General features: G+C 37.4%; 1 protein-coding gene across 7 annotated transcripts in view; it reads right to left on the bottom strand.

Annotated features, from left to right (window-relative positions):
• LOC124354513 (protein singed) overlaps window positions 1-24,872 on the bottom strand; it is a 79,094-nt gene that overhangs the window by 13,133 nt on the left and 41,089 nt on the right. For 5 of the 7 annotated variants that reach the window (XM_046805031.1, XM_046805030.1, XM_046805033.1 and 2 more), the window contains one exon: window positions 7,345-7,419. The exons of the other annotated variants lie outside the window; for them this stretch is intronic. In XM_046805031.1, coding sequence (XP_046660987.1) covers window positions 7,345-7,419 — 75 coding nt within the window. The remainder of the gene's footprint in view (window positions 1-7,344; window positions 7,420-24,872) is intronic. 7 annotated transcript variants of the gene reach the window in all.

Raw genomic sequence — 24,872 nt, 5'->3', positions numbered from 1 at the left:
ATCACAATAGGAATGTTCAATAACATCGATATTAACTTTTCACATCCGTGTCAGAAGCACGAAGGAATTGAAGGTCTAGTCTGGTATGTGGGGGTTCAAATTCGGGAGCGGCGCTGCTCAGCCCGACCTAGCCTAACCCGAAATAAGATGCGTGCGCACCCCTATCGACCTGGAGCTGATAGTCAGAGGGGGATGGCGGTGTATCGATATAGCATACCCTTGGGACTAGAGGGAGTGAGAGACAATATTAGACATACCCACTGGGAAAAGCCGAGACGACTTGTCAACTGTCAGAGATCTTCGTTTGTTAACCATCGATCACAACAGAAATCATCAATAAAGCTGCAATAAAATATGTTCACGTGCAATCTGAACCACGAGACGACTTATTAACTGTCAGAGATCTTCGTTTGTTAACTATCGATCACAAACAAAAATCATCAATAAAGCTGCAATAAAACATGTTCACGTGCAATCTGAACCACGAGACGACTTATGAACTGTCAGAGATCTTCGTTTGTTAACTATCGATCACAAACAAAAATCATCAATAAAGCTGCAATAAAACATGTTCACGTGCAATCTGAACCACGAGACGATTTGTTAACTGTCAGAGATCTTCGTTTGTTAACTATCGATCACAACAGAAATCATCAATAAAGCTGCAATAAAACATGTTCACGTGCAATCTGAACCACGAGACGACTTGTTAACTGTCAGAGATCTTCGTTTGTTAACCATCGATCACAACAGAAATCATCAATAAAGCTGCAATAAAACATGTTCACGTGCAATCTGAACCACGAGACGACTTGTCAACTGTCAGAGATCTTCGTTTGTTAACCATCGATCACAACAGAAATCATCAATAAAGCTGCAATAAAACATGTTCACGTGCAATCTGAACCACGAGACGACTTGTCAACTGTCAGAGATCTTCGTTTGTTAACCATCGATCACAACAGAAATCATCAATAAAGCTGCAATAAAACATGTTCACGTGCAATCTGAACCACGAGGCGACTTGTCAACTATCAGAGATCTTCGTTTGTTAACCATCGATCACAACAGAAATCATCAATAAAGCTGCAATAAAACATGTTCACGTGCAATCTGAATTAGGGCATTCCGATTGACACGACACTTTTAAAGCTGACCCCATAATCACCATCTGGTTCGAAACACACAACCAACAGTTGTGACTCAAGTTAGAAACTTCAATAAAGAAAGGGGCGAAATTATAGTTTGGTTTGTAGGATATGGGTTATTATATCAAATTGTATTGAATTATTTAAAATTAAATTAAAGTACAAGGTTCAAAAGTATTGCAACGCATTTCAATCTTTAATTGACTTTAATGTAACAACCATTAATAATATAACATAGAAATAAATAGTTAATTAATATAAAATGTTATATAGGCTACTTATAATCTTCTGATTTAAAGTATTCAATGCTAGGAGGCATCTTATAGACAGACCAAGAAGAAATTTACACAATTTTTCTCACCACATCTAATCAAACTAATACATTATTTGAATGGGGCCATGTTCAGAGCCAACTAGACCTTAAGCCTTTCGTCTAATAACAATGTGTTTGGACTTTCACAAAACACTTCCATCACTGAGTAAGTAGAGACGTAAAATGTTTAACATATTTCAGAACTTGTTAATACTACAATAATAAATATAATGTGCACATACATTTTTAAGTAAGCAACACATAAACTCTTTATTCGTTACATTGGCCATATTTGTGGTAACCATGATAGCAACGAGAAAAATGCAGAATAAACAAATTATAAATAAGACAGATTATACACTATATGAGCTAATCACGAGAAAATTCGAGTAATATGACAAATAACACGTGATGATACTTTGATAGACCGGGTGGTTTCCCAAAGAGATTGAACATTTTAACTTTAAAAACAAGATAAGTAATGGAGAATTTTAATACTTCTTGTAAAATTCAAAACAAGAATCATGGAACGCATGGTTGGTAATTGTTTTTGAAGCATTAATCGTGAATTTCTTACGACCTACTTTTTTGTTGTTACTATTAGATTAAAAATCTGCCAGAATGAAGAAAAAAACGTTAAAATACTTAAAACGTGCTGTAGAAAATGTGTTTGTAATTTATCTAATTAGTTTCAGACATAGACCACTCACACTCATTAAGTTTTAACATGCTTTGAAATCTTGTTTAATTTAAGCAAAGCCTATGAGTCATTGGCACGTAACAGCCCAGTGTATCTACAGCTTATGGACACAGGGATAATTTGAATACTCGCTCAGAGTATTTATTATCTAGGCTGATATAATTAATCATTACTACTCATTCTTTATTAATTACTGATTTCTTACAGCTTTTTTACATGTTGCAGGAAATGTCATGTAACGTCAAATAATAAGATGAGATAATAGTTACACATTAGGATCTATACAACAATGCACAATATAATATCATAAAATCGATTTACTTTAAAATAGTAACGGTAAAATGATAACAGTGTCACGCTATAATTAACAACTCTTTCACGAATAATAAGCCAACATTTCGAGGCCTTAAATTAGATTCCGTTTAAATTATATATTTTTAATTAAAACTTTTATATTGTTCTGGTTAGAAATTGTACCTCATAGTACCAAGTTGATGTTTTAGGAACCTTAACTCCCGAAAAGCTACGCCATATCATTTCAGCCACCACGAATCCAGAAGAATTTCACGAGTACAGCTGTATTTTAAAACGTGAACTGCATTTAATGTTGAATTTATACGCTTTAATAGTTTGAGTGTGAGGTTTCAGAATGCCATGTCTCGAGTTTCACTTTGAAATTTGTTCCCAGATGCTGATAGGTGTCTCTCATCTAGGAGAAAGCCTATTTTTGCTGCCGTCTCGAGTTTCAGTTTAAAATCCGTTCCCAGATGCCGATAGGTGTCTCTCATCTAGGAGAAAGCCTATTTTTGCTGCCGTCTCGATTTCAGTTTAAAATCAGATGCCGATAGGTGTCTCTCATCTAGGAGAAAGCCTATTTTTGCTGCCGTCTCGAGTTTCAGTTTAAAATCTGTTCCCAGATGCCGATAGGTGTCTCTCATCTAGGAGAAAGCCTATTTTTGCTGCCGTCTCGAGTTTCAGTTTAAAATCCGTTCCCAGATGCCGATAGGTGTCTCTCATCTAGGAGAAAGCCTATTTTTGCTGCCGTCTCGAGTTTCAGTTTAAAATCTGTTCCCAGATGCCGATAGGTGTCTCTCATCTAGAAGAAAGCCTATTTTTGCTGCCGTCTCGAGTTTCAGTTTAAAATCCGTTCCCAGATGCCGATAGGTGTCTCTCATCTAGGAGAAAGCCTATTTTTGCTGCCGTCTCGAGTTTCAGTTTAAAATCCGTTCCCAGATGCCGCCGATAGGTGTCTCTCATCTAGGAGAAAGCCTATTTTTGCTGCCGTCTCGAGTTTCAGTTTAAAATCTGTTCCCAGATGCCGATAGGTGTCTCTCATCTAGAAGAAAGCCTATTTTTGCTGCCGTCTCAAGTTTCAGTTTAAAATCTGTTCCCAGATGCCGATACGTGTCTCTCATCAACGGGAAAGCCTATTCTTGCCGTAAGGTCTCAAGTTTCAGTTTAAAATCGGTTCACACATGCCGATAGGTGTCTCTCATCTAGGAGAAAGCCTCCTCTACTTTCTGTTCAGCCTATGAGTGCTGGGAGTGGTTCTCAATGCAGCACACAAATCTTACTGAAATTATAATACTTTACCACTATATAGAAATTTTCATCTTAGTTTTATTAGTTATCGAAAAATAGTAACAGTTTTGTCTGCAAAAGAAGGCTTTTGGATGGAAATATATATATATAATTTTAGATAGATCATTTTAACAAATCCCTACTAGCGAACATGCGAGATAGTAAATTCATTCCTTATACAGTCGTTGCGTTGGATAGCGCTTGTCTCCTTCCGTGCACTGATTAATTTCCGGTCTTTAATTTCTCCTTCCCGTCCGTCCGACAACAATGCATCACTGTTTCCGCCGGCTTGCAGTTCCCGGCCCCATTTCTTGCGGCTGCGCTACCATGTTTTAATAGTTTCGATAATACATCAGATGCGGCAAAGAATTTAATTTGATCAAACCGTAACAAATACAGCCATTAAAAAAAAAATGAATAGCATGTGGGGTCATACGAAACTAGAGATCCATCCCAACGTTTCAGCAATGACTGGGGACAATGCTCAGCGATTTGTGGTAGTACTTCGTATATATATTACATATTTAAAGAGACAAATACCAGTGAGGACATTAAATTTGTATGATTTCAGTGTATTCAGCGATATACAGGGTTTCCTCGTGTAACTAACTGTCAATAATTGCACTTACATAAAGAGTTATACAATGGCACATTACGTACTACTACACGTGTAAAATAACTTATTAGACTATACACACACACACACACACACACACACTTATACAACGATGAATCGTGTGCCGCCTATCGCAAAGATTACCCGTATGAGTCAATAAGCTGGGAACTGACAATCACTGACAGACAGACACCATAGGGGTCTTGTAATTGGTTCACACTTACAAAACACATCGTAATTCCTCCCTGAGGAAGATAAACAGAGTTGATAAATCACTGGCAAAAATACCCGAAATCAATAACTATAATTCAATTATAGTCCTGTAAGAGCCGAGCTGGTTATGGAGAAACTACCTTGAAGTTATCTCCCTGAGGAACAATGTTAAACACCATGCACGTTTACGCCCCTAGTGTTATGGTAGATGCCTCTGTTTGAATATATAATTAACACGCGTCCCAACGCTTTATAATATTTGTAAATTGTACATATTCAGCGATGAAGTACAAAATTTGTACATATTTAATCAAACATATTTAATATGTTTGAGATTTTTCCTGAATAACAAATAAAATACCCGAATAATGTATAAAAAAACACTTGGATAAGTATTTATTTTTGTAACGAGACAACTCTCACTAGTCTACGACTAAAGCCGACTCTTAATCCAGCTACTTGTTGGATGACCTAAGTTAGAGTGTATTGAGATGTGCCATCCTTACAATATACATTTGGCACCTGCCAAGCAAAATAGTAATGATGTTTCAGTATCGAGATTATATTTGAATATGTCAGTAGCTGTGGACCATTGCCGTGTCTCGATGGCTGGTAACACAATCATCACAATTCACAATTAATTGTTAGCATAGTGAAGTTTCCATTTTGCGAGGTACTATATGTAGGTAAATACATGTTTAATAATTTGTCGAGATGATTCGCTATATTTTAGCTAACAAGTTTGTATATTGTTTTTCTAGAAGTACTCAATTTTAATTTACGTCTGATAAGAAATTTATTTAGTTTCCACACGCCTTCAAGAGAAGAATGGGCGTAAAATAAGTCACAGCTGTAAAAACAAAAAGTCAAGGAGAAACCAATAGTAAGTTTGGAAAGTCACCACGGTGACATTACTATACCCACTTGACGGCATGATGAGTGACATGCAGGACTCCACGGAACGTTCTCTGTTTCTCGCAACTGGTAATCCTAACACACACGAAGTGATTAATCTTAATGATTCAATTCGTTAAGACCCAGTGCCGTATCTAGAGATCAGAGTACCTTGGGCAACTAAAAATAATTTACCCGTATCTTCCCCATTGACATCACCTATTGTAGGTCCCTAACGAAATACAAACTCCTCCCGGTTTCAGAGGCCCAATTCTCCTAATACAGTAACGGTCCTGACTTGCAGAACGAGTTTTATAGCCATCATTCCAACAATTGGTGAAAGTGATGACGAAAATTTTAATCAGCTTTACTGAGCCATCTAAAATAGTTATGACCTAGCACAGTACTGGTGTACCAAAAATAATAATAAGGGATGATTGACAATGAATGTTTATTTTTATGCCCTTACTTTTTGTACATTTAAAGTTAACAATTACGGCGCATTTTACGGAACGCTGCATTTGAATGTTATTGACAACGCGTTTTATTTGATCTCTAAATATTTATGTTTTATTACAGTTTCGGCAACGTATAAAAGGAACTAAAAAAAACTGTTCATAGGGAATAGAAATAGTTAAGAAAACAATATAACACTTTTAGCAATAGCATGTTCAAGATACATTTACTAGAAGTCTTAATAGTGGCCTAGATACAATTTTTACTGATTTCAAATCGAGCTTTTTGTGAAACAAACTAACAAGCATAAAAACTACAACATTAGAACGATATAAAAGAGGGCATATCACATCTAATGAAAGAGAAGGGAGCCTGTCTCTCCGTTGCGCAAGAAATATCGTCATAAAATTAAATTACGATCCATAAACTATAATCGAGTAAGTGAAGAGATTCTTGAGCACGCTATTACTTCAGTGTGAAAGATCAGAAATTATAACAGCCTTTCAGAAAAAAAAAACAACACCCAAACATGAAAAAGACATCCAACACTGGTACAGACAGGTATGGGTACAGTACAAGTATGTGGAGTTCCGTGGCGGAGCATGTAAAGGGGCTCCTGAAAAGTACCACAATGGCTTACTAACGTTTTGATAGGTTCATTTAAGAGTAAACAAATAATTGTGCACTACATCACTTTAGGAACTCCACACACTGCCTGGATGATTGGCCATGAGGCGTTGATGGCAAAAAAGCACATGTTAAGTTGTTCATTTTGAGTTTGTTAAGAGAAAACGAGAAGTACAACTAAACTGAAAACCATATAGTTTCTGAATAAGACACATTAAAGTTTCTGTAGCATTATTTTATATACGAAGTGTACTAGAAATTTAACTTAAAACATGTTGTGCAACCTGTGAAATTCCTTAAAAACTTCCACAGAAACTTATGAGTATCCCACTTAATCGCGCACCATTGTTTAGTTATGTTGTACTCCTAACTACTATATCGTGTTCATGTTGTATAGATTCGGTGAACAAAGTGACAAAGTCCAACGAAAGCATCCACATGAAAAACCTTTACATATATCTAGTAGCCTATCTTTGAGCGATTGTTCATGTATTAGTTTCATGTATCCGTTATCGCCTTGTGAAAGCAATTACGATAGTATGTAACTCAATCTACAGATAAGAATGTTCAACAAATCCTCCTGCACTGTTCCCAAACAGTAGTTACATAGGTTCCAACGCCAAAACTACTCCGAGTAGAAGATTGACAACAAGGCACAAAACGCCAGTTGAGCCCGTCAGTAGAAACTCTGGCGAAAAGCGTAATCAGTTATTGTTGGTTATTTTCAAATAAGTTACATTACAAGCTGTGAGAGCACAACAGAAAGAGTTAGATCACTCCACACCGCCGAGCTTACCTGGGCCGCTTGTATCGACCTCCGCCGGCTTACCGATGCCGAAGCCTCGGCCACCGACAACATTCGTGTTACTACCTGGAGAACATCAAACATTACTCAAGCTCATCCTCCACAGCTGGCTCAGGGGTGTTTACCAGACACCGAGGTACCTCAGTATGTATATGGATGAAGGAGTGCGAGTAACGTGGTATAGACTTACCATTTCTGATTTCTTAACGAATATAATAATTGATAAAGAGCACAATCGTACAGTAGTACAGTTTTATGTGGAGTTTGGATAACAGACACTCCAGTATTGGTTACATCTGGCATTGGGGATGGATGTCGACAAGTAACAATCATACACCTCACTCATCCTTCATTGATATGCGTTAAAAAGTTGGTCATTAATAATAACGACTTTCTCCACCCACATCGAGGGAAGATCTACGCAGGATAGATTCCCCTGTCCACCTCATGCCACTTTCTGGTGTCAACGCGGATGATTTACGGTAAGAGTAGAGGGTGCGGTACAAGATGTGCGGTACAAATGACCTAGCAAGGCTCGCATAAAATATGAGGAGGGAAAACTGCGCGGCGGAACGGGAACGGGATTCCTGTAATGAAGTCGTAAATATAAAAACGGGTTTAAAGACCCCGTTACCGGTTAGTTAGGTGGCCTAGAGCAGGTGGCGTTCTTCCGACAAGATCGATCAGCTGAGCAGACTGGTCTCCCGCTAATGCGACAGAATCAAGTTCGAGGTAATGTCGCCTGTACCACTTGTCCGACAAGTTTCCCGTCGTGATCGATGTCTGCTCGAGTTTCTTCGCCACGGTACCGGTATCGCTATAACGAAGTTTCTCAACTCTTTAACTGAACTATATATATATATATATATATATATATATATATATATATATATATATATATATATATATATACAGTATACTGTATATAACACAGTTATGTATATTCAAATGTATGAAGTTTTCAATCAATAAAAAGAAGATTAATAACCTATTTACGATATAGAAAGTCGAAAAGAAATAGATTGTGAAATAGACAAACCGATAAAAGAGAAAGTGACAGCAAGAAGACAAGCGAAAAGACATATACCATAAGTTGAAGCAAAGACAGCTACACAAGAAATGTTTTACACACAAATTTTGTTTATGATATGATAACCCCATAAAACTAAAGCTACTAAAAGATATTGTTGAACAACGCCGAGAAAGACGAGTTGGAAACAAACTGAAGCTGACGCTTCAATTTATTCTAACCGTTGCCAATCATGTTTGAGCAACGAGCTGAAGTTCTTCCTCTGACCACGCAAGAACAGTTGGGGAGGACCTCTCGAGAAAGAACGATTACATAGAAAAATAACTTCATTACGACGCGATCCGGCTTGCCCCCAAGGAACGTTTTGGTCCGGAGAAATTGCGAACATGGATCTAGAAATAGAATACATATGGGACAGGTAGCTTGGTCCGCGAATAGCGGCGAGAATGAAATACGTGAAATGCGGCGAAGTGTCCCCCGCGCATTATAAGTTACATCCACGAATTTAGAGGTTTAAAAACGACCAAGGTTTTTGATCTGTTCCTTTCCCAACGCATTTCAGAGGGAGTTGTAATTAATTGCGGTAACTGCGTGCTCAGCGGTGTCTCGGTTTGTTTTATTGGGTGCGAACCGAGTATTTAGTGATGCTAAGCCGTCTAGATCCTATTATTTATTTTTTACATCCTGACGCCATTGCGTCACCGTGATGGATAGATACACTTTTACTGGTGTAAAGGACCTTGGGGAGGGCGATATTTATATACCGAACATATGGTTGTTAGCGAATAACTGAGAGAGGAAGTTATGTGGAGAAAGTAAAACGTTTATATAACTAAAAAACAGAGCAAAATATTAGAAAGCGAGAAGTTAAAATGAGGGAGGCTTTACTTTCAACCTCAACATATCTTACAATTAACGTTTCCTCTTACTAATTATAATGGTGTATATCTAGTATTTGTAATGGGGAGAGGGGGACAAAATCCACTATCCTCTATATTTCATGTGGAGGAAAAGGCGAGATAACCGTTTTACTGTTACAATTAGTCGTTAATTGTGATGTGGAATCGCACAGACTCTTTTAATCTGGTACAACGTGATCAGCTGTATAATATATTCATATTGTGACGTAAATAAAGTGAGCTCCAGTGAGTTATTTACTACTTTATTGTAAAAAAATTCAAACACACATCTTTATTCGCAAAACATAAATGCAAACAAGTAAATTCACCATCATTGAATAATTATGAAGTTTTGTATAGATTAAAAATCACTCTTTATTGGATGAGCGTTAGTAAAACCTGTCACTCGAGGGGCTCAAAAAGTTTAACTTATGTCTGTCTCTTCATATTTTGAAAACGAACTGATTTATAGACTTGAAACATTACATGAAGCTTTGTTTGTATATAGGCAACGTCAAGTTCCATGACGGTGCATGCCACTTCGTGGAGGAAACAGGATTTTTCCGGACATTTGCCATCGTTCAGTGAAACAAGAAATCAGTAACACTACGTTTCGAGATCTGCAATCTGATCTATTCTTCAGGTAAAGAACTAACCTAATACATAATTACAAACTAGGTTAAAATAAACCAATCTTACCAAAGCGTTGTGGCACGCCTAAGTCAGGAATCACAACCTACATGTTGTTAGTCAACTTCACTAACATGTAGGTTGTGATTCCTGACTTAGGCGTGCCACAACGCTTTGGTAAGATTTGTTTATTTTAACCTAGTTTGTAATTATGTATTAGGTTAGTTCTTTACCTGAAGAAGAGATCAGATTGCAGATCTCGAAACGTAGTGTTACTGATTTCTTGTTTCACTGAACGATGGCAAATGTCCTGAAAAATCCTGTTTCCTTCACAATCCTTCCATCGTCAAAAATAACCTTCAAACACTTCGTGGATTTGGCTGAGCGTGAGCGAATATTTTTGTAATAGTCTTTTATAAGTCTAAAGATAAAATCTTACATTACACATACAAATGTTTGGGTCAGTTTACAGCAGTGTTAAAAAAAATACAAGTTCCGGTGACCTAGGGAGGGTACTACGGCGCAAGAGTGTGTTGAAATCAAAAATTGTTAGTAACTTTTTTTTCAAACGTCGGTTTCTACTCTATCATTTCTTATTTTTAATATGTGAATGAATAATGTCACATGTTAAATATCATGTTATTGCAATCACCTTGTTTACAAATTATTTTATTCTGCGACATTTTCGTTCTCATCAAGGTTCCCCATAGGACCAATGGAAAAAATGTTCGGTAACGCTCAGCCAAATGTCAGAGAGTGACAAACACCATCATCGAACATACTGTTGCTTATACAAACAGGAAGGTTTCATGCAATAAATCAAGTCTATGGGTTGGTCCGTTCTTGAGATATCCTGCGAACAGACAGACAGAAATGAGATATTTTCAGTCCCTCGAGTGACAGACAGCCTTCGTCAACGCTCAGCCAAATGTCAGAGAGTGACAAACACCATCATCGAACATACTGTTGCTTATACAAACAGGAAGGTTTCATGCAATAAATCAAGTCTATGGGTTGGTCTGTGCGAACAGACAGACAGAAATGAGATATTTTCAGTCCCTCGAGTGACAGCCTTCGTCAACGCTCAGCCAAAAAACCTGCGTATAATATTTGAGGAAACATATCTAAAACTCGTAAATCTCCATATTGTTTCAGGTAGCACAAAACATAATCAAAACACAACTGGACTAAACTGTAAGTTCCTCAACTTCGTTTGTACACAAGCTATTAATTACCGTTTCCAAGGATCAGTCGACCGTACAAAATCATGAGAGTATAAAATGCCCATCTCCATTATACACGTCATCCAGATCATTGTATAATTAAGACTTGTTCTCAAATAAAAATAAAGTATTGTATATTCGTTGAACAATTATCTGAAATAAATTGTTTATTTTTCGTCGCGAATTACCTAATTAATATGGGTAAACAATACGTACATGCGTGTGTGTGCTACTATTGTGTGTGTAACAAAACATCATCACGTCGAATAAGATAAACAAATTCGTGATTGTACTCGTAAACCTTAAGTAAATGTAGCTATAATTACTTGAAACACAAACCCCACAAGCATGATTCTAATAATAATTACTTAATTCTTATAAGAGTGTTAGAACACGCTGCAAAGCCAGAAATGTACTAATTCGTTCGAGGAACGAGTTGTTTAATCGATTACGCAACACATTCTCTGAACACGAACAATCACTGTGCCAGCGAGCGACTGCAAGGAACTTTAGTTTAAACAATTAATCCTTATATTATATACGGATATCGAACTTTGTGTTTATTGACCTATGTGTAACACCTGCCAGATCATACTGAGAATGTTGTGCAACATTTATTTGGGACTATCGGAACGGAAGTTGTGAACACCGGTTTTGATTATGCGTTTTATGCAAGTTCTTTTTAATATAAATGGTTGTTTGTAAATTGAATATGGAGGTCTTATCCTCATCTTAAGTTACAAATTACTTGTATATAAACATAAAAACAGTTATAGGCATTTCAAAAACGTAACAAATCTGCAACGATACACTAGTGTTACTCGAACCAACAGGGGTTTCCATGCAAATGGTAACATTACACACTGGTTATGTTCTCCAGGCAATTGTAACACTTGTCATATAAACCGCGAGTTTCCGTCAATGGAACATCCTAAACACGAAGTTGATAATGAATGATGGCCTACAAAGTCAAGTTAAGTCCGTCGTTGTTGGTAACATTACACACTGGTTATGTTCTCCAGGCAATTGTAACACTTGTCATATAAACCGCGAGTTTCCGTCAATGGACCATCCTAAACACGAAGTTGATAATGAATGATGGCCTACAAAGTCAAGTTAAGTCCGTCGTTGTTGGTAACATTACACACTGGTTATGTTCTCCAGGCAATTGTAACACTTGTCATATAAACCGCGAGTTTCCGTCAATGGAACATCCTAAACACGAAGTTGATAATGAATGATGGCCTACAAAGTCAAGTTAAGTCCGTCGTTGTTGGTAACATTACACACTGGTTATGTTCTCCAGGCAATTGTAACACTTGTCATATAAACCGCGAGTTTCCGTCAATGGAACATCCTAAACACGAAGTTGATAATGAATGATGGCCTACAAAGTCAAGTTAAGTCCGTCGTTGTTGGTAACATTACACACTGGTTATGTTCTCCAGGCAATTGTAACACTTGTCATATAAACCGCGAGTTTCCGTCAATGGAACATCCTAAACACGAAGTTGATAATGAATGATGGCCTACAAAGTCAAGTTAAGTCCGTCGTTGTTGGTAACGTAGGACTACTGGTACAGAAATTATAAAGTTGGCATTCCGCAAAAATAACAAGTATTATCGATTTTACGTTCTCTACACATTTGCTAAATGTGTCAGATAGACAACGCGTGTATGTCAGTGTCCAAGTCCTTAAATACTTGACAAATAGGATCAAAACTCGTCATATTATTGGTGATGTATTATCATTAGTGCTACAGCGCGGCGGTTTTAAAGTTGGCGCTCCATTAGAATGATGTAACAATATCGATTACTCGTTATCTACACGTTTGCTAGATGAGTCAGATAGACCAAGCGTGTATGTCAGTGTCCAAGTCCTTAAATACTTGACAAATAGGATCAAAACTCGTCATATTATTGGTGATGTATTATCATTAGTGCTACAGCGCGGCGGTTTTAGAGTTGGCGCTCCATTAGAATGATGTAACAATATCGATTACTCGTTATCTACACGTTTACTAGATGAGTCAGATAGACCAAGCGTGTATGTCAGTGTCAAAGTCCTTAAATACTTGACAAATAGGATCAAAACTCGTCATATTATTGGTGATGTATTATCATTAGTGCTACAGCGCGGCGGATTTAGAGTTGGCGCTCCATTAGAATGATGTAGCAATATCGATTACTCGTTATCTACACATTTGCTAGATGAGTCAGATAGTTCGCATGTAGACGTTAAAAAGTTAAATTCCTTAACCATTTAAACAATAGCAACATAACTCACCATATGATTAGTAATGTAATGTTACGATGCTTCTGGAGTTGGCATTCCGTAAAGAATAGTGCATCACCGATTACTCGTTATCTACACATCTGCTCGATGAGTCACATAGGTCACGCGTGGATGTCACTGTCAAACCCCTTTAACACTTTAACCTGACATGTTCTTGTGAAGCCCTGAGTCATTCGACACCCTGAGTCACCGGGGGCGGTAGAGTGGGGTGAGCAACAGGTGGTACACTCGGGTCACTAACAAATACAGTATAACCATATATAAAAGCATACTCCTCCTCGGCCGACTAGAACGTACTCTAAGAGGAGCATTTTTATCTATGGTAGAACTCAAGATACTTTCAATAATCAGGATACTACTAATGATTATACACCAATTAGTACAATCTGGGGTTTCCTGGGATATTTTCATTCTGAAGTCAGAGCTTATTAATAGAATTATCCTAATCACCAAAAAGTAGGAAACAAATCTTTTTATACCCCAAAACATTTAAATTAAAAAATTTGGTAATATTGTAACCAGAACTTTCCCTATGCCAACTACTATTTTTGTTCAGAAACCAGTACAAAATAAGATGGAAACTAATATAAAAATTGCTTCACAGTAAAAAATACTTATACTTATACGTCATGTCTAAAAATTAAAAATATTTCTCTGTTCTCTCCTTCAGCCATTCAAGCTTAACTGACGCAAACCAGCCAAACTGTCCGGATTAGGCCTACTGTCATTAACTTTGTGTTCCACAGTTTGAGTCTCGCCGACACAGTCACACCTCGGGTCTTCTGACATTCCCCATAAATGACTGTCGATAGTAACGTGAATTGAGTACTTGAGTTATTGCTTCAGGATATTATGATGATTTGACATGTTTTAATGAATTACAACTGAAAGAAATTATATTTTCAATGAAATATTGTTTAAGTAAATTACAATTTTTTAAATAAAAATTTCAGTAAGGAAATTGATCTTAGTAAAACGTGTCACTAACTCCATTCATCTTTCAAGTACACTCGATATAAAAATAGATTTTTTTTCAAAAGCTTTACTTTGACCGTGATTATACGAGATGACTCAACATTTTGCTTAAATTCTTATCACTCCTGGTGGAAAGGTCAAGAGATATATTTCTATTTATCAATGTGTTCAAAAAAAGGTATCTCAAGGTGCCCTAGCCAAAACTTAAAAGAAAATCTATTCCAATCGAAAACCGATTACGCCAACTACCTCGGTTTTAGGCCGGCGTTGCACTTGGAATATACATGATTCATAAAACGTATAGCAAGGAGATCTTCCTTAAAGAACAATTAGTAACCTTGACAAGTATTATACTTAATATTTACTACTTAGGATAGGTTATTTAGTTCTCTTATAAGATACGTATTCATTTACTAATTCTACAGTATTATACCTTTATTCCTCTTCTTAAACACTATAAAGTTTCTATGAAATTACTTTTTGGGTTGGAAAAATCATTGGTTGTGCAGCAGAAAAACCATTAATTGACTTAAGAAGTCAAGGCGAATCCTGTGCCCGATGTTTAAAGTAGTCCTGTACTAGACGTCTCAGATCAAAGTCAGAATTTCATGTAATATCTTGCTTGTTTTTCCGTCTATCTGTCTATTTAAGTTTTAGAAGATTAAAACGAATGAAGTACGTAAGTTATACATATATTAAAAAACTGTTGTCTTACTAAGAATTCAGGAATATTAAAAAGATAATTTCTCGGCTCAACATAATTTATTTTATTGCACAAAACTAATTGAGTTTATAGTTTATTTATAAAATTGTTAATATTTTGAAAACTAAAAAGTTGTGTTAAAACGCACCATAGTCTGAAACAAGCCCCAAATCACATATCTCATAATTACATTATCACTTAAGAACATGTTAGTTCTACATATCAAAATGTCTTAATAAATATTATTTGTGCCTATGTTATCAGTCGTAGAGATATAGAAAAAGTGACGAGATGGAACATCTGTACGTGATGTTTCCTGACACTCAGCTACAAGTTGCCTGACATCAGCACAAATACAACCCATCCCAACTGCGTCACCAACCGCGCCTCAGGTCAAGAAAGCAATCTTGATCTTGGCTCAAATCAGGTCTCGGTGTTGAATCCGTTTTAATGGTTGATTATACTTGCAATGATGCTCCTAGCGGGAAATTAAATACCCTGCAATTACTACTACACCAACCCCACCTAGCTCTCCTAGAACTGGAGCAATCTCTCCCTCTTGCTTGCTTTCTTTTTGTTCTTCAAGCAAATTGCTGTTTCGATGCTATGATGTTCGGGTATATACTAGGATTGTTGTATCTCTGGATTAGGTAGTCCAGTGACCGCGAAATACAGTTTAATGTAGTGTACACTGGTTCAAACTTACAAAATTCTTATGGTTATACCGTACTCATAAAGATGTGTAAAGACAAACTCATACGTGTACTGAGTATTGACCGGAGATCGTATATAGTTTGTCTAAAATACAAATTATTTGTTAGTAATATCGTTAGTTCGATAGTTTGCAGGGGGGGGGGGCGCGAAATTGCGACCCTGTCAATGAAAACCTGTTATCAGCTTAATATATAATAGGGCATTACACTATCCGTTTATTCTCAACACTAGTAAACGTGCTGCCATTAATTCCATAAAGTTCGATTAATGTAGTAACAAATTCACCATTATATTTACATTGGAAAGAGGAAATATAATTGTATAACTTTTTAACTATTTGAAATTTTAATTCAAACCCAATGTTATTACTGCAGAGATTACAACCTAATAAGCAGATTTATCGTAGTTATTTTTGCATCCTAAAGTATATTTATTAGTAGTCGTGGTACAGTACACAGTACAAGTTATTTTTATAATATAAAGAAATTGAATAATCTATTTATTACATTTTATTGTAAAAAGGTGGACTTTAAGTTTTGCGCGCATCAGGGGACTGAAAAAACGTTAATATTTCAAGTCATATGTCGAAACCTGAAAGTGTATGACATAGGTCGAGTAGGCCTGTCTACAACAAAAAACAATTTCCCTAAAATATCTGTATCCCTTGATTATGTAAATATTTTTTATAACTATTGAGTTTATAAGTAAAGAATACAAGAGTAAAGTGAGAGTAAATGAGAGTTCAGATCCACACGTGACGTAGAGCGACCTCCTAAACTCTAAAACAGGTCACAAGGCCGAGCGTTCCTCGCACACGATTATAAAACTTGTACGAAAGGTGGAAACCTATTTTCAGTTTACGGAAACTAGATCACAGTATTGCGTGGTTCTGTGCGGATTTCTTGAACACGGGCCAATCAAAAGCATATGCCCGAGTGTCAAGTATGATTTCGGGGTGGCAAAGTAAATAATTAAAGAAATTACATGAGGACGAACACAAATATTCTCAGCATCAGAAGAACTCTGTTGGGCCGTGGCCGTGATCTTTCACGAGTGGAGTAGATTTAATTTGAGATTGTAGATTTATTTTAGACTTTAGGCTTACGCAGCTCTACTAACATATAATAAGTAGAGCCAGTACAACGACGTGACATCCATAACCTCTATTTCGTTAAATGTTTCAGTTCAACATTTCTTGACTGAAGAAGCCCCTACAAAGCGAGATCGAAAATTTCAAGAATTGAATTGTTATAATTAATGTTTTACCGTGGTATGAACCACCAAATTTAGTTGTTAATTGTAAATTTAACACTCCTTACACATTCTTCGGAAACTGTTGGTGCTGAGAAATCGACTTCCAGTTTGACACTTTTTTCTAAAAAACAAAAAAGTAAACATACTTTATATTATCACCTTTTTATGCTTGGTTGAGAAGGTTAGCAAGATCTCATTAAAAATATACTACCGACTCAATTCAATGACAGTGATCAATGAGGAAATACAAGACAGTGTGAAAAACTTACCATTAAAAACTTTCCAGTAGTCTGCAATCACTGACATATTTGCTATTTATTACGTTTTGCTATACTGTATATTACGTCAATGTGTAAACTTTGTAATGTAAGCCCTAGTTAAGCCTTAGTATGATTTGTAACAGTTCAAGTTAACCTTCAAAGATTAATAAGTTATGCTTATCTTAAATAAAATCACGTACGGACGTAAATACATGGCATGTAATACTTGCTTGGAATCGAATATTTAACTCAGTAAAGTTACGAAATAACCTGTACGTTACCATGTAACCGGAAATAGAGATGATTCAACAAATTAGTAGGGTAAAGGTTCATGTGTAAACTCCTGCCACTGAGCGCCGCACCACCTGGTGGGCTCCTGAGAGAACCAAGGCCACCGCCCGTCACGGTGCACGATACATACGTTCCCCCAGGCACGCACCCGAGGCGTGACTGACAGACAGACAGACGGACACTTCCCGGTATCGGCGCAAACGAGCAAAGATTCCGGATCCGCCTTTCACACTCTTCTCCTGATAACTGATCCGAGTGGTGGCATTATCTCGTACTGCACTGTACGCAGTTCTCTCTCCCCGTGTTAACTGGAAGTGCTAGCATTATCTCGTACTGCACTGTACACAGTTCTCTCTCCTCGTTATAACTGGAAGTGTTATCATTTCGTACTGCACTGTACGCCGTCTCACTATCCCCGTGACAACTGGTCAATGTTAGCATTATCTCGTACTGCAATGTACGCCGTTCTCTCTCCTCGTTATAACTGGAAGTGTTATCATTTCGTACTGCGCTGTACGCCGTCTCACTATCCCCGTGACAACTGGTCAATGTTAGCATTATCTCGTACTGCACTGTACGCAGTTCTCTCTCCCCGTGTTAACTGGAAGTGCTAGCATTATCCCTTACTGCACTGTACGCAGTTCTCTCTCCCCGTGTTACTGGAAGTGCTAGCATTATCTCGTACTGCACTGTACGCCGTTCTCTCTCCTCGTTATAACTGGAAGTGTTATCATTTCGTACTGCGCTGTACGCCGTCTCACTATCCCCGTGACAACTGGTCAATGTTAGCATTATCTCGTACTGCACTGTACGCCGTTCTCTCTCCTCGTTATAACTGGAAGTGTTATCATTTCGTACTGCGCTGTACGCCGTCTCACTATCCCCGTGACAACTGGTCAATGTTAGCATTATCTTGCACTACGCTGTTCGCCGTATCACTCTCCCCGTTATAACTGGAAGTTTTAGCATTGTCTCGAACTGCACTGTACGCCGTATCACTATTCCCCGTGACAAGTGGTCAATGTTAGCATTATCTTGCACTACGCTGTTCGCCGTATCACTCTCCCCGTTATAACTGGAAGTTTTAGCATTGTCTCGAACTGCACTGTACGCCGTATCACTATTCCCGTGACAAGTGGTCAATGTTAGCATTATCTTGCACTACGCTGTTCGCCGTATCACTCTCCCCGTTATAACTGGAAGTTTTAGCATTGTCTCGAACTGCACTGTACGCCGTATCACTATCCCCGTGACAAATGGTCAATTTTAGCATTATCTTGCACTACGCTGTACGCCGTATCACTCTCCCCGTTATAACTGGAAGTTTTAGCATTGTCTCGAACTGCACTGTACGCCGTATCACTATCCCCGTGACAACTGGTCAATGTGCACTCACTATCCCCGTGACAACTGGTCAATGTTAGCATTATCTTGCACTACGCTGTACGCCGTATCACTCTCCCCGTTATAACTGGAAGTTTTAGCATTGTCTCGAACTGCACTGTACGCCGTATCACTATCCCCGTGACAAATGGTCAATTTTAGCATTATCTTGCACTACGCTGTACGCCGTATCACTCTCCCCGTTATAACTGGAAGTTTTAGCATTATCTCGAACTGCACTGTACGCCGTATCACTATCCCCGTGACAACTGGTCAATGTTAGCATTATCTTGCACTACGCTGTACGCCGTATAACTCTCCCCGTTATAACTGGAAGTTTAAGCATTAACTCGTACTGCACTGTACGCCGTTCTCTCTCCTCATTATATAACTGGAAGTGTTATAATCATTTCGTACTGCGCTGTACGCCGTATTACTCTCCCCGTTACTACTGGTGAGTGCTAGCATTATCTTGTCCTGAACTCATTATTAATATGAATGATCATTGGACATTTGAACTTTGCCATCTCCCACCTCATGATAACAATAAATAAACGCATTTAACGTGTTAGATACACCGTAATATTCACGAGTTTTATTACGTGTAGTACACCCTTTTATGAGAAACATTTTAATGAAAATACTGTCTTACAAGAAAGTATCTTTTATTCCCCACACCTGGGTGGTAACTGGAGAGTATCAGTTAAATATTGCATAACATGACGTGCTTCAATGTTTTGCACTTCTCGATTCGATGAGTGAACGCTTCATGGATTAAAGCTGCCCAGACTTCCATAATTTGCTGTCACGGCCGACGAACAGTCAAGGTCACGGTCCTTCCGTTACTCCGTGACGGTTCAATGCAGACATCAGCCTACCTTCAGGGACGTATCAACATGGGTGGCGAGGGGGAGGGATAGATCCCACTTGTAACAAATTTGAAGTGTAGCTATTTGGAAGAAATATTTGGGCTCACTAGAGTGAATACAAGCATTTGGTTGGAGACTAGAGTTTACATTAAAGAGGAGTAATACAATACACAGCTATTAATAATGGAAACGAAGGAAAACTTCACAGAATACTTGGTTAGTACGAACACACCGCTAAATCGGCATTAAGCGTGCAGAAATAAACAATACTAAAATATATCTTACGATGACATATTATTTGCGTTTGCGCAATTCGGTGTTTAGTGAATTAAACAGAGCATCTCCATGGATTTAGTAGAACATAATTCAGCCATAATTCCTCCACATGATTTTAGCAGCACATCTACCAGCCAGTTTTCTATCGCCCAATTTGAAGCTACTGTAAATCCCAATCAGTTTCGAGGATTCTTTGTCAGAGTGACGTAATTGAAAATAACGCATTCGGTTCCTCATAGAGGTTTTCATTATTGAAAATAAGTTTTAAAGCTAACTACAAGTTCACACTAAGAACATGTAGAACCTACACACAAAGTTCACACTGAGAACATCTAGAACCTACACACAAAGTTCACACTGAGAACATCTAGAACCTACACACAAAGTTCACACTGAGAACATCTAGAACCTACACACAAAGTTCATACCGGCACATATAACCACATAGTCGGCATCAGGCATATATAGAAACATACACAATGGCGACACTAGAAACTTCCAGAGCTAGTCGGGGTTCAATGTCAAGAAGGCTACTAAAAATAATAAAACCAAGTTAATGACCAAACATCCTTACATTGAGGAGAACTGAGTTAATCCACCCTCGCTGACTATATCACCAAGCTCCTGTTTAAAACGCGTGCCTTCTCTATTATCTTAATTGGCTTAATCGCCCTAGCTTTAATGGATATCAGTTACTCCTCATTCAGTGTTACGAATGCCAATTAGCTCAACTTGAATAAAACCATAAGCCCTATATAAGATCCTTGGTCATGTGCTCGGATCCAATATGTCAAATATTGGTAGTAAACTTTTAAGAGTTTATCTTGTGTTTTGTGTTTAAAGTCTTTCCAAAGTGGAGCCTTTGCCACAAATATTTTATTTCATATTTGAAAAAGATTAGTGAATGTTTTCCTCTTTCAGGCAACAACGCTTGAACACCTTTTAACAATCAGAAACACTATAGGGGTAGAAATATATCCAAGTGTGTAAAGAAAAGCAGAGAGGTGACAATATGACAACAGGGGTTTGTTGGAGTTTGGCAGCCTGTGTCAGATGGTGTCTGCACGTAAACGTGGGTGCCATGGAGAGTGTCCAGGTATATATAGTGTGGGTTTTCACTCACTCACAAGCCACTTTACTTGGAAATAGCGATGGATGAAGTTCGCACAAGTTTGATTCTGTCAACACCATTAAATATATCACTAACTACAATAGCATAATCTGTTCCCAGCTCGAATGCACCTAGGCATATATAATTAGAAGGAATCCGAAGCACACAAAAGCCGACCAGGTCAATAGAATGCATCGCACAGTGATTTAAGATAATTAAAGCTAAAAAAAAGAAAAAGAAAACCCGTCACGCGGTATTTGCATTCTTTCCCGCGCCTCGCAAGCTAATCAGTACGACCGTCACGGGAGGGAAAGGTATATTTTGGAGCGGAGTGTTGGCAACAATTAACATGTAATTATCAGAGCAAACCGTGTCCAGCATTGTTCGAGGGAAATCTGTGGGAATGGTTCCATCGGATGGCCTTATTTGCGGTGCCATTGTAGGGAACACAAGAATTGTTGTGCTGTCTGTTAATATTCTTTACAATGCTTGATTATGCTATACTGTACCACAGACCGATGACTGCTATCCCAAGCAACCATTGATTGCTCTATACTGCATGGGTTCTCAACCTATCAGGCTTTGTGCCTCCCTCAGTACACCCAAATTTGTAAACACAGATTGTAACATTTTAATTTGTATTTGTAGATTAGGGTGGATTTTAAATTTGTACGTTTTACAATTAATGATTTGATCAATTTAAAATAAAAAATATATTATTACCTCTAACACCTTTTTAGTAGTCTTTGCATGCACTTGCTGCCACCAGTAAGTTTTTTTAAACAATGAATCACGGAACGAATTTGTTTGTTCGTTATAAAATATAGAAAAGTTAGATTATAATAACGCTCTTATATCAGTCACTTTGTAGCTTAGTGAGAAGGTTAGTGCTTTTTGTCTTTTACAAGTTTTTAAATATCTGTATTTAGCAGCGACAAAGCACGTAGCAAATCAAATTTGATGTGCAGTTTTCCTCGATTTTTAACTTTGGATAAGCCAATGTTGAACATCCAGACTCACAGAGGTGTGTGGATGAGAACTGTACTAATAATTTTGCAGCTTCCAAAGCAACTTGCGGGTAAACAGGCAGATAACTCTACAAAAAATATTACATACAGCCATATTTTTGAATTCTGCCTTTGTATGGTAAATTTTATGCCGATTGCCTGTTCCTGAATGTGGTCAAGGAAGTAAAACCACATAAATTTTAAATGGATCTCATGTCAACTTAAATTTCCAGTTCTCTGTCCTAACATCTGGAAAATACGATCCACTTAAATTTTCAAGTTATAACAAATGTCGTGATACAAGGCCTTTGAATCAATTGATAAATTGCAGCGGTAGACGTATCTTCAACACATTTCTCGTTTTCTATTCGAAAACTTCCAGTACAATAGAGTGTCAAACGTCTAGGCAGCGTGGTATCATTATTCACAACAGCATTGCAGAGAACGCACCAAAGTAAATAATAACAGCTTTTTATTAATGGAAATTATCCATCTTTAATACAATCATAAATATACAATTTTTTCTTTTGCAGTTAAATGGCCATTTTTAGGACAACTTATCTGTCCCATTTTTATGTTTACTGGTTTTATAAACTGCTGTATACTACACTAACAAACCCTGCAAATGTCAAGAATCACGCTTAATAAACAAACTGACACGTAAGCCTTACGAGAATCGCTTGCAAGCTGTGTTCTCAAACACTTCCCTATTACTCTAATACACTAACGCCCTTAAAAACATTCTACTCCTCCCCAGGTTGAGAACCACTGCCACAGACGTACATAGGCTCTGTACTGCCAGAGACCTACGACTGTTTTCATAACCAAAAATTCCTTGCTTATTTTATACTGTAAATATATTCATAAAATGTTATAATGTACACTTTTAATGTAACAGTACATTTGATAACACTGGCCCAAAATTAACAAAATCTTCAACTAGTACAATTTCACAAAAATTATTTATACGTACGCAAGAAGGGGAGACAATTTTATCAAGTAATAAAATCTGGTAATCAGTACCATCGATTATTTTAACAAACAATGTATTGGCCAAGCAATACTATGCATTATAAGATAGATTTTCTGCCAGTACCAACAAAAATAAATAATCGAACGAATCTTTACTCTCTAAACGTGATAGCATTTCCCGACTTAATCCAACCGTGCCACAGATGAAATGATTACCGATGGATTACCGTTATCTAAATCCAATAAACAAAGCCACATCTAATTGCGCAAGAACGGGTCGCCTAATAAGTCAAATAAATTGACAGCGCCGGCCGTCAGAAGACTGTGATTGGTCGGTGCAGAACAGCTGTTATATTTCACTACAATAATAAGCTGTTACTAGCGCCTCGCGCGACGGCGGCGTGACTTTGTTACAGTTTGCGCCAAGTAGAGACGTAACCATCCTAGGTGTATAATTCACGACAAGGAGTTGAACTTAAGTAACGCGGACATTAATTAAGGACGAATGTGAAGGATTAGTGATATGTAGCTCTGTTATTGGCTGAGATCCGTTTATTGGCAATGATGAATGGCCGCAAACGAGTCACACATTTTAGGTGGAACCAGAACCATAGGTATATCGGACTCCACTACATTTTAAGTCTGTCCAAATGCCAAACTGTATTCCTTCGCCTCGAGGGGTTGGTGAGTGAATGAATTAATAAGTAAGATCTAATGATCTGTTACATAAAGTATAGAGACGAAATTATGGCCAAATCGCCTTTTCTTACATTTGATTTATAAAAACAACTAAAGATTCCTTTGTATAATTTGTATTTACATTAAAACAGTCAACAAAGAAAAAAATACAAATTTGTTGAACAGGTTTGAGCCAGAAAATTACAATTAAAAATATTAATTTCCAAAATAACATTTATAATGTAACAGGATATTACATTTTAAACTCTATTCACTCAGTCAGTCATTCACCACTTACATCCAAGCCTTCGATTTTGGATGTCACGGTCCCCGCAGTTGGTCTGGAGATACAGGCACATATCACAATGTACATTCAAAATATCCTCTCAGAAGTACGGCAGCTACAAATTTAATGAGTAAACTTAACATATATTTAAGGTACGCCGTATACCTAACAGTATTTCTTTTACTGCGTATGTTATTCATTTGATGGCGTTGTATCATCCTATGCCACATTTATATTACTGAACCTCGTATGTACTTTGAAAGGTGTAATATTTCATTAATAAATGGGAATGTAATGTTTTATTTCTTAAATTTTACAATACTTATGTAATATTAGCACATCACAACGCATTTGATTTATGTATTAATGCATCTTATTAACTAATTCGTAGTCGAAAAATAGTGTACTTATTCCATGTATTTATTTATTCCTATCTATTTCGTATTTATAATATAATTGAAAGTATAAATTAAAACTATACATAGGACAGTGGGGAGATCCACTGTCACCCTCCCACAGTATTTGCCATGCAGTGCACTCGCGCACGCGCATCGCGCCATTCCTAACCTCAATCTCTTCCTTATTGCTGAGTTCATTACATCCTCATCCAGGTGTGTTGTATCTGCGCAACAGAGAGAAAGCAGAATAATGAAACTAGATTA

Source organism: Homalodisca vitripennis, chromosome 2 (assembly GCF_021130785.1).
Source record: "Homalodisca vitripennis isolate AUS2020 chromosome 2, UT_GWSS_2.1, whole genome shotgun sequence".
NCBI classification, from domain to species: Eukaryota; Metazoa; Arthropoda; class Insecta; order Hemiptera; family Cicadellidae; genus Homalodisca; species Homalodisca vitripennis.
The sequence above is the reverse complement of the archived record's forward strand: the minus strand, read 5'-3'. Positions and strand labels throughout refer to the sequence as shown.